The following is a 12,003-nucleotide window of genomic DNA, read 5'->3' as shown; positions in this document are numbered from 1 at the left end:
AATAAATCATATACATTATAACTAAGTAAAATGCATAGAAAAAGAACCCCTTTACCATTTCATTTATAGAGAGCACAGGAAAGAGACCAAAGTAGCTAATATATTGCAATCGTGATTGGTCAATCTCTTGAAATGAGGTAAAATCATTCAAGCATCACTGGCATTAGCTCAGTGGCCGTTAGCTAATCTGGGGTCTGCAGGTAGCGTTAATAACGCCAAGGACGTGGCGTAGTGAGTGGCTTTAACAACGCCACTGCTTAGTTCACACACAAAGGCGTACGCTACGCCATGCTTAAGCCAGCCTTACGCCGTGTATGTGAACATAGCCATAGATACCCAAACCAACCCTCCTCATTTGGTGCTAGGAGGCTAATTATTCTTGCTTGTATGCTACAGTGGCAGGCTACCAAGTGCTAATTTGCATAAAGGGAGTACATTTTTGTTAAGTTGTAAAATCAAAGTAACTAAAATAGTGAAATGAAATATATTTTCTAGAACTATCATATTATCAACAAATATCACTCTATTGCATATAAAACAGTAAGGGAAAACGTACAATCCTAGATCATGGCTTAGAAGGGGCACACGCAATGAGAAACAATGTAGAGTAAACGATAAAAAAAACAGGAATTTAAAATAGTAAACTGCTATAACAATCCCATTTAGTCAGTTTTTACTACTTTAGGTAAGGTGGATTATCTAGGATGGTTCATTTTTCGTGTAATAAATACTGAAGGAAAAAATTGTAGCAAGTTGAGAGTTTTAAAATTACATTAGAAAATGTGTACTATGATTATGACCATATTTGTAATTTTTTTGCAACTTCCTTTGCTCAGTAACTGGTACTGTTACTGGTACGGGCATTTATAATGCGCCTCTTCCTTGCGGTTATAAAGTGCAGTTCCTTTCCCTAGTCATTGGGTCCACATGCTAAGTGTTGCTGCTGGTAATGAGAGCAGGAGCAGGCAACCCCACCAGTAAGACATAATTGAGCATTGCAGAGCGGATCTCCAATCACAAATGGTGCTATTACTTAATGGCGGACCTTTCCGTTAAGCTCCGCCCCTAGAATATTGCTGCGAAGGTCCCTCGAAACAATAGCGTACTGTAAATGTGCATTTGTGCGACAGTATATGTGCTTGTTGGACAAGCGCGTATTCCTGGTCAGTTGTTAAGTTTGATTTATACTCCAGAAAGCTTCATTACACAGTGTTGGAGATTTTCATGATGTTGTTGGATAATTGGTCTAGCTTGAGAGACACAATTTTTTTTTCCCCTCATAATGCAAAGGCCTTGGCATTATCATTATTTGCTATAAGAGTGTCCTTTATTATTATTAATGTTATTGTAATTATTGCTGTTAAGTCTATTACCTTTATGCTTATATTGCCACACCTACACGTATGAAAACACACACCATCAACAAATAACAATGTGATTAATTTCAACAAAGTGAATTATAAATACTATGTTTCAATTTTTTGGGGTTATTTTTTATTGTTTATAATATTGATGTATTTCATATATTAAATAATACCAAAGCAACATTTCCATTTTGGACTATAAATTATATTGCGTTTATTTTTTAGCATAATTATCAGAATTTTACTGCAATTTATTCCCTGAATCATATTTCACTACGTGTCAGACCTCTATTCTTCACTGTAGTAATTGTAAACTATAGTGCTATTGTGAAATATGTTGACTCAATTAAGCTTTATTATTGTATATATTTAAAGCTTTGTGGAGCTTTACCAAAGTATACATGTTGCTTTAGAGTGAAAACTAAATGAGGAAAACAGAAGTGAATGTAAACTGCAAATTAACTACAGAACCATATTTATTATCCTGTTTCACTTAATACTAATGATAATGTATGTCAACAGCTATCTGTTTTATTACCTTTGCACAATAAAGAAATTTTGAATAGCCTAGTTCAAAAGTGTAATTGATAATAATGGAGAATGCATACTGATCATGAAGACAAAGCTTTTATTGTGCAAAAGTTAATAGGAAATTATATCTTCAATTGGCCTTACTGCACATTATATAAATTACACATAGAAATGAACAGTAATGCATTAAAATATGCATCACATACTATGGTGAAATGTTAATAGAAATTTTTTTTAAATTGCATTAAACTTTCAAAGTGAGTTTTGCAGTCACAGAAAAAAGTTATAGCAATTTCAGATCCAATTTAGCTAGCATTTAAGATAAAATATTAAAACATGATTCTAATTACTTTCTCCTGCATTTTGCCCTAAATTGATCGATAAAAGTATTACACTATTTCCCAGTTGAATTTAACATAAATTTAATATTATGCTTTAAGATTTCTATCAGGATAAAAATTGTTTAACTGTTAATGTTGCCTAGGTAGTATGTTGCCACTGGATTGATATAATGAATTTTTTTTAGAATAAAGATTATGTAAATGTAACATGATGATTAATAGGAATGCAGATCAAAAACCTTGACTTATAGTAATCGTAAAAACAAGTTAATGGTATCTCGTTGATGATAAATAATGACTAATGTATGTTTGTGGTTGACCAATACTCCACTAAGTTTTAGTTCTTAACATGTAACTGGTTAGGCTGTGGTGTAATAGGAAAGGAAAAACATCCAATAATTCTCTTTTGTGTTTCTTTCAGCACCCATGAATTCAGTCCATCTGAGCGTAAATTAATTATTGGCCTCTAATACCAAAAGTCTTGGTGAATATGGCTCATGGGGACTAATACAATTGAGGATATCAACCTCCCCCCGCCTCCCATGTACGGGGTTTATTCTGGAGAGCTCGACAGGGTCAAAATTTAGTGAGGGTTGATATCCCTGATTCTGGTACCTACTGTAATTATATCAAATTATACCAAATAAGAATTATTTGGTATAATTACAGTAGTACCAATTAAGAATTATTTGGTACTACTGTAATTATACCAAATAATTCTTATTCTAATTATGCTTAATTCTTCATGGTTTCAACTCAGTGATTGAACATTCTTTCTTCAATTTCTTATGTATTATGTCCTGGATGGAGTGAGATAACATAAATGAAGTACCTTGTCCTATTGGTCAGACTCAAAGCCCACAGCTTAAGCACTGTACCACACGCTTCCTCCAAAATGAACAAATTCATCAGCTGACTAGCTTGAATCAGATTCCATAGCCGGTCACCACAACTAATAATTTGTATAATTTTGATAGTTTGTTGAGTATTTGTTGATAGTATAATGTGCAGAACATTTATACAGTACTTCAATAAGCCAATTCATAGTTTAAAGTGTGCATGCCTGTATAAAGGTCAATTGACATAAACAACATACACACAACATAGGTTTATGTCTATTGACCTTGGATACCCCTGTATACGTGCATGCGCAGTTCAAACCATGAATTGTCTTATTACATCAAGATTTTAAGAATATGTTGTTTGAATGTTTGGATTAATGACAAATGACAATAACATATTGTACATGTTTTCTTAGCAGTATATCATCCAGAAATCTCTGTGGAAGAGTAATTAATGTCTTTTAACATAATAAATGAAATATAATCGAGCAGTTTGCAATAAACTGTGTTATTACAGTAGATATCTTTTCACTTGAGACATGGAATCACAGTAAAGAGAACAATCAATCTCGTTTCAAAAAACATTTTATATTATGATTTTTATGATTGGACTTGATGTAATAATTTTTTTTGAAAAAAGCTTTTAACTGTAGAGAACATAATATCATTATGTTGAACTAATAAACTTATTTTTAAAAAATAGCAATATTTAAATCACTTATTTTGTATATTTTAGTATAACAATTAGTGTAACAGTTAAGTTTATGTTACCTAAAAAATAATTTTTAACACTTTGCATGGACTCATAAAAGAGGCTAACAGACTATTTAAACATGGCTAATTCCTCCATGATTTAAATATTTTTTTGATGAAAACTAATTTCAGTTTAGCTCAGTCGGCGAAACTGGTGGTAGCCAGTGTGTGTGCGCTGAACCGTGGAGACCTCCTGGGTCCCTGGTTGAATTCCTATCGCTGCTCACCTTGTATTTCAGCTTGAGGGCTAAAATGCAAGTTAGGATAGTGCACCGTCTTTCAGATGAGACGTTTAAGTCGTTGGTCCTGTGTGCATTTATGGCCCATGTGCACGTTAAAGAACGCAGTAAACTCTTTGGAAAAGAGTAGGGGATTGTCTCCCGGTGTACTGCCCAGTCACCACCAGAAGGTCCCCACTGGAAATAAGTCTTCTTCAGACTTCCGTGGGCTATCCTTGGTGTTTACACCAAATAAATCCAATCCAATCCAATTCAATCCATATCTGATTGGACATTAATATTTTGATGATATTATTAATCAAACAATTCAATGTTTTTATTATTAAATTAAATTATTAGATTTTCACACATGCAGTATGGAATATTTTAAGTCTTGAAGTTATTGACAGATTTACACTGGAGTGTGAGTTACTGTATTTGATTGACAACCTTGTAATTTATTTTGGTCAACAGGTATTGTGCTGGTTGCAATTAATCCGTACGAGCAACTGCCGCTGTATGGAGAAGATGTTATCAACGCGTATCACGGTCAAGATATGGCCGGCATGGACCCACATATATTTGCCGTTGCTGAGGAAGCTTTTAAACAACTGACAAGGTACTAATAATTACTGTGAGCATTTACATAAAATACGCTATGGTGTACTAGTTTCACATACACAAAACCTTTTCCACATGTAATACCAGGGATAATACTAATAGTGTTATGACCCCAAGCATGTAAAAGTGGCATGCTATGAGATTTTCAATTGAGTTAGTATCAAGATTCTAATGTTGACAGCACTAAACATTAAAATGTACATAACCAACCTATATAATGATGAATGGTAGGAGCGATGTGTACATAATGCAGGAGTGGTTGAATGCATGCAAGATGTAATAATGCATAATGTAGGAGGTATAATGCTGGGTTGGGAGTGAATGCATATTGCCTAAATGGAAGAATACATAGTTTAGGAATGAAATAGTTGCATAATGCAGAGGAAACATATATAATGTATGAAGAGAATAATGCAAAAGATAGATGAATAGTGCAATTATTTGAACTACTAGGAAGTTTCCTGGTAATCTAATCAGTGGTATAGTTTTGGGGGATTTTAACATTTAACTTGATAAGTATCATAGTACAACACTTATTGATACATTTCAACCAAATTATGATATACATTATATGGTTATTTAATCTGTATGTGTATTTCTTCTTAAGGTTTGAACAGGACCAGTCCATTATTGTTAGTGGGGAGAGTGGAGCAGGAAAGACTGTGTCTGCTAAATATGCTATGCGATATTTCGCGACTGTAGGAGGTTCTTATGAAGAAACACAAGTGGAAAAGAAAGTATTGGCATCCAATCCTATTATGGAGGTGAGTATATCTCAGAGGCTATACCAGTAAACTGTCAGATTGTTGTGTTTACCATATTCAGACTTGACAATGTTTCATTAAACATGGATAAAAGTGTGGTACTGTACTTGTCAAAATTCTTGCTGACAAAGAATTACCCATAATTTGTTCAGTCGCATATATATGGGGATGGGGACATGTGAGAATGCAAGGGCGTACGGTGAAAAATCTAAGGGGGGGGTCGAAACGAAAGCGCAGGGGGAAAGCTGAACTCGGAGCAATTTAGCGAAGCTTTCGGAATTCGCGGGGTGCGTTATTTGTGAGTGAAGCGAGCAACTAGGCTGGGGCTAGGGGGCCGCAAAAGGGGAAAAATTTACGTTTTTAGGTTCTAGTGCATTACGTTCAATACCAAGTCTGACAAAATAGGCCTAATTGTAACCATAGTTTTTGGGCAACACCAGACTATATTCACTCAATATACCACCAGCCTATTGGATTGCGGAACTCCTGAATACGGGCCTGTGAGCATTTCAGATTAAAGAATTTAAAAAAAAATGGGGTTTTTTTTCTTTTTTGTGGGACCGTCCCACTTTTAATTTAAAAAAAAAATAAAGTTATAAATGTATATACTGTATTGAAAAATAAACAATGATATAGGGAACATATAATTACTTAAAGTAACGTTTTGTATGCGTTTATTTCTTAACGTTTTCCTTTCAATTTTATATTTTAATATGTTTCTTTAACTTAGTTTTTCTTCATCGTTTTCCTTTCAATTTTATATTTTAATATATTTCTTTAACTTAGTTTTTCTTCATCGTTTTTCTCAATAACTAATACTTAAACTATGCTTTAGATACTAAAGGTAATTTAACATAATACCTAATATTTACATAAAAAAATAAATAGCTCTTTATTTAAAGATCAAATTGTTATCATTAATTTTCCGATACGTCATGCATCGTTTTGCGTCTTCTCTGAGTTCCTTTTCTTTTATTTTTCTTCTACTCTCTTTATTTGGCATTTTTATATTCCGAAAAAATAATCTACAGTATTCAACTACCTCACGTGAAAACCTCACATCAAATAATTACATCGCCTTCGGTTTTGCGTTGCGCGCGAATAGATTATTTTGCTGCACGGAAAACACGCAGCTACAGATAACAATAATGGCAGAGTGCAATGATGCGTAACCACATAACACAACTCTACTGGCACGCGGGCTTCGAGATATCAAGTTGATTAAAAATGTATAACTTTATATGGATTGTTTAAAAAATAGACAAAAAATCAAAATATTAGGCCTAAAAGGAAAGGCCACCAAACATTTTTTAGGCGAAGGATAATTTATTTTGATATTAACTACCTTCATGTTAGGCACAGTTTAATTATGCTAGATTTGAAAAAAAATCATATTTTCACTTTCTTTAAAAGGGCACCCATCGACACCCCCCCCTAACGGTACTCCCCGGGAATGCCACTGCAGTGGAAAATCACTCCATATCCTTATTTTACTTACACCCCCTTTCACATTACTCATCAAGCCCTACACTTAATCTTCATTCCCCTCCATCAACCTCCCTCCCATATCAATACTTCAAGACATATCACTGAATTTGTTTGGTCATGTATGCCTATACAAGCATACTGTACATAAAAAAGGTCTGGCTGTCTGATCAAATTTAGCTATATGATCAAACTTTATCTGTTTTTTCTGGCATTTGGCATATTGAAAGTGTATGTCTGGCGTTTGAAACACATGAAATACATTTTTATTTGTATCTGTATTTGAAATTTTCTAGATAAATAGCATCATTAAATTTTATATGATGAGGCAATTTTATATCTTTGTTTGCATTTTCTAATGAAAAAAGTTTTTAAAAATCATGCATGTTTCTGAATAGCAAACTTGTTTGATATCATAACTCTGTCTATTTTTTTAGAGATTGCAGATTTTTCTGAATACTGATTAAAAGTTAACCAATGAGCAAGTAGTATTCATGTCACTAATAGCCAGATTAATGGTGCCATGGCAACAGCATTAACTATATTTAAAGATGTTTGTTGCGTGTGTGTTTTTTTTTTAAATAATTGATTAAGGAAATGTTCAGCCATATGCCTTCGGCTTGAAGCATCAACGTTTGTTTGTATTCCTTTCCCACAGCTGCCATTGCCTCATAATGATGATTTTGCAACTATAAGAGACTACTATACACAATATACTTAGTATTGATATTTACGAGACATTTCCTTAATATTGTGGGTGTTTTCATTCAAGATAAAGTTTGAGTTTAGACTTGAAAGGGTGATGTAGTAAACATCCCAAAATTGAATGGTAGCTTGCTGACTAGATCAGCATGCTAGTAGCTAAGTTTCTACCAAGGGAGCTGGTATAGTCTAGAAATCAGGCAGTTACGGAAGAGACTTTTAAGTCGTTGGTCCCGTGTGCATTATGGCCTGTGTTCTGACAACTTCTCTTTAGTAGAAATCATCAAATATATTCATCATTAAAACAACCATCAGTGGTAATCAAACTACTAGTACTAACATCAATTTGTTAATCTTACATGATCTTACATCGCATCGTGTGCTTAATTGAATGTGTATGTGTGTTTTATGTCCCACCACTGATGTTTATGGCAATGGTGGTGATGATAAACAATCAGGAGGGACTTCATTGACGTTAAAAATACACTAAACACAGCCAGACATTTTTTTACAACAGCACTATGGACAATATTTAAGAAAGCATTTCACATCATCAGTGTGATGTACAGCATGATGGTGGTTATTGCTGTTCGTTATACTAAACATATTTTTGTAATTAAAATGGTTTAACTATGTTCCTCATAGGTTTACATATGGTTCATCCAATGTCATCCAGTGTCAAATTAAAGGATTTTCTGAAAAGTGGTGTACAGGTCATGTATTGTATTTAGCTGAAAGTTATTTTCAACTATCATATATGTATATAATGAACATGCATGAGCAAAATAAAAATACCCTATTCCATGTTGTTTCGGAAATATAGCCCTTCAAAGTTGGGGTAGTTTAAACTTGATTATGCGCAATTCGCTTTGTTGAATATTTTGGGTTCTGCAATTAAATAGCTGAACCTATGGTACAATAACCATCTGCTAACATTTCTTTTCATTTATATTCAATCAATAATTTTATGGTAATAAATATTCCCTTATGTTTAAGATTAAAAGTTAAACTTTTATTTGAACAACACAGATAGCCTTTAAGCTTGTTTTTCATACAATCGCTACACACTATCGCTGACAGCTTTCTGTGATGCTGATCGGTTGGTAGAATCGGGAAGCCTTCCCGATTGCATCGTGGACTGCTACGCAATACAGCGTTTACACGTAAAACACCGTAGAAACAGTGTAGCGATTGTAAGAAAACCAGGCTTCAGTCTAATGGATAATTCATAATATTAATATTTTTAAAACAGTAATGTTGGTCTTATGTCCTCAGTGGCCTTTTGATTATTTCCAGGTTAATTTTTAATACAGTAATATTAATAAAATACCACAATTATTTTATTGATACTGTTTTTTTAGTTTTCAACTTGTGAGTTGGCTTACATTATACAATGTGTGTGCTAATTAAATATTCAGATATTCTATAATGCTTGGAAATCATTTTGCGAAACAAAACTGAACTTAAGTTCTATTATACTATATTATATCTACGAATTCCTGGCAACAACAGTCAGTTGAAATTTAAGCATATTGAAACAAATTGAACTCTCACCCTGTAAGTCTAGATTTTGAGGTCAGGATGAACAATGAGGGCAGTGTTGCGTGTAATTACAGGAACCTGGCGACCACCTCTGACGGTTTAATACTATTACATTGGGATTAATTTCATAAACCTGAAATGTCTCTCAACACACTAACCTAAAGTAAAAAGCATTATATTGGAATAACAAGAATATCAAGTATCATGTAGCATTGAATTCTAGATAAATTATTTATCATAATGTTAATGTTTAATTGCATTGCCTGGGTCTATAAAAAACTATGTTTGGAGTTTTGCTTTCAGGGAAGCTAGCTACAGTATGACAGTAACAGCTCATGATTCAAATTTAAATTGATGTTAGTCAAGTGCTTCTAAAATCTTGCTTTATTTTTCTTTACTGATTATACTTATGTTATATAATATATTTATTTAAATTACTCTGATATTAATATGAATTTAAATATTTTAGTGGTTGATAGGAGGGCAATATTGATGGGTATTGTGATAATTATTCATATCATTATTTTCATCAAAATTGTCATTATTACATAGTATTACAGCTATATTTTATTTTATTTTATTTTTGTTTTTAATTTTTTTTCTTTTTTGTCATCGATACAATCATTAAAAAATTGTCTTTTACATTGAGTTCACTGCTGCTCAAAAAGACATGTAAAAATGGTAGCATTGAATTACAAATACTTGAGCACTAATTGCAGTAGATATATATGCACATTATTATTACAAATAACTAAATAAATATATTATTCAGATGGATTTAGTTTTGGTTTTTGTTTGATTCATTAACAGAAAATTTAATTTTAAGCTCCTTGAGTAATATTGCTGTAGATATCTGCAATTTTATAAGTCGTCCTATTGTAATTAATTATTGTTATAATTTGTTCTTTATTTTTGAAATTATAACAATAATTAATTGTTATAATTTGTTATTATTTTCATCAAAATTTTCATTATTACTTATTATAGTTATATTTTATTCTTGTGTTTTTAATTTTTTTAAATTTTTTTTTCATCGATACAATCATTATAAAAATTGTCTCTTACATTGAGTTCACTGCTGCTCAAAAAAACATGTAGCATAAAAATGGTAGCATTAAATTACAAGTACTTGAGCACTAATTGCAGTGGATATATATGCACATTATTATTACAAATAACTAAATAAATATATTATTCAGATGGATTTAGTTTTGGTTTTTGTTTGATTCATTAACAGAAAATTTAATTTTAAGCTCCTTTAGTAATATTGCTGTAGATATTTGCACTTTTATAAGTCATCCTATTGTAATTTATTATTGTTAAAATTTGAAAAATAAAGAACTATAAAGGTAAAGGTAGGATAATAACCCATAACTCACAGCATCATTGTGTTGAATTAGATTAGAAAGTATACTATTCTCAATAGGAAGTGGTTTTGTTTGGTTCTCCATTGATTCAAATCATGCAGAGTTTGTAGTATTACTTGAAATGAAACATACAGCCCTTGAAAAAAAAATGTTTGTGTCTCCGATCATGAAAACTATCTCGATAAAAATGCTTTCAGCACCAAATGTTATCTGTACACTATATAGCCCAACAGTTTTTTGTTTTTTTAATTGTTTTCCCCCAAAACAGGGGTGGCGCCAGAGGGAGCTGGGGGGCTATATCCCCCATCGGGGAAGGCGATAAATTTTGTCGGGGAACAAACAAATAGAAAAAAATATTTACATCACAACATTTCATCACAACAACAACCACAATAACAATAATAATAATAATAATAATAATAATAATTCAATGAGACTAATTAAAAATAATTTGCGTTCTGCTATGACAAATGCTCATTTAGATAGCCTCATGATGGTTGGAATACATCGTGATAGGTGAATCAACCTCGACCCTGACAACGTGGTTGACAAATTTCATGCAGAATTTCCAAAATATAGAATTTCACTTTCAAGAATGAGGATTTGAAAATAAATTAGATGGTTACATTGCATAATCTTTGTTTCTTGCTTTATTCAAAATGTTTTGGTTTTGGAAGCTGATGTCAACATTAGAAAGCAGCCTACATGAAGTCATATTATAGTAACTCGATGCCTATCAAATAAGTAATAAAAATTCGCCATAATTCATCAAATATCCGTGGCTTCCAGGGGGCTTCGTCCCCTGGACCCCCACCGGGGCCCTAGGCGGGCCCCTGGCCCCCAGCCAGGTGAGACTTGATTCGCTCTACTAGCCCCTCCGTCGGGCAGGTCTTGGCGCCACCCCTGCCCCAAAATGCCTCTGAGACATATATGTTGCCTCCGACTGCTGGTTGCACACACTTTTTTAAATCCATGGTAACACATAATGAAGACATAATTTGATTTTATCTTACAGTCAATTGGTAATGCCAAGACAACCAGAAACGATAACAGTAGTAGGTTTGGCAAGTATGTAGAAATCAGCTTTAACAAATCGCATCACATCATTGGGGCTCACATGAGAACGTACCTGCTGGAGAAGTCCAGAGTTGTCTTTCAAGCATCTGAGGAGAGGAATTACCACATTTTCTACCAACTGTGCGCATCCACAGACCTACCAGAATTTAAGGAACTCCAATTAGGTAAGCCTTTTAATTACTCAAGTCTGTTGATTCATCGATGTGGCTAGAGGTTGTATGTCACATCCGCAGGCATGCTCTCACCAGCTGGTTTTTTATGTATACCTAATATAACCGAGTGCCCGAAGTATGTAAGATTTTTTTTTTTTAATTTGTTTTGCAAACCCGCTGCATTCTTCTTAATTTTTTATCTTGCTTACCAATACCATGAACTCTCCTTTTAAAATAGTTTAAT

The 12,003-nt window shown here is 33.1% G+C and overlaps 1 protein-coding gene across 7 annotated transcripts in view; it reads left to right on the top strand.

Annotated features, from left to right (window-relative positions):
* Positions 1 to 12,003, top strand: part of LOC117104253 (unconventional myosin-Va-like) — an 84,351-nt gene that overhangs the window by 25,285 nt on the left and 47,063 nt on the right. For all 7 annotated transcript variants that reach the window (XM_033244969.1, XM_033244974.1, XM_033244971.1 and 4 more), the window contains exons 4-6: positions 4,524 to 4,668; positions 5,278 to 5,434; positions 11,546 to 11,771. In XM_033244969.1, the coding sequence (XP_033100860.1) occupies positions 4,524 to 4,668; positions 5,278 to 5,434; positions 11,546 to 11,771 (528 nt within the window). The remainder of the gene's footprint in view (positions 1 to 4,523; positions 4,669 to 5,277; positions 5,435 to 11,545; positions 11,772 to 12,003) is intronic.

Source organism: Anneissia japonica, unplaced genomic scaffold, assembly GCF_011630105.1.
Source record: "Anneissia japonica isolate Jap-2015-1 unplaced genomic scaffold, ASM1163010v1 scaffold5280_len750649_cov202, whole genome shotgun sequence".
NCBI lineage: Eukaryota > Metazoa > Echinodermata > Crinoidea > Comatulida > Comatulidae > Anneissia > Anneissia japonica.
Note: the sequence above shows the minus strand (reverse complement) of the source record. Positions and strands in the feature narration are given on the sequence as shown.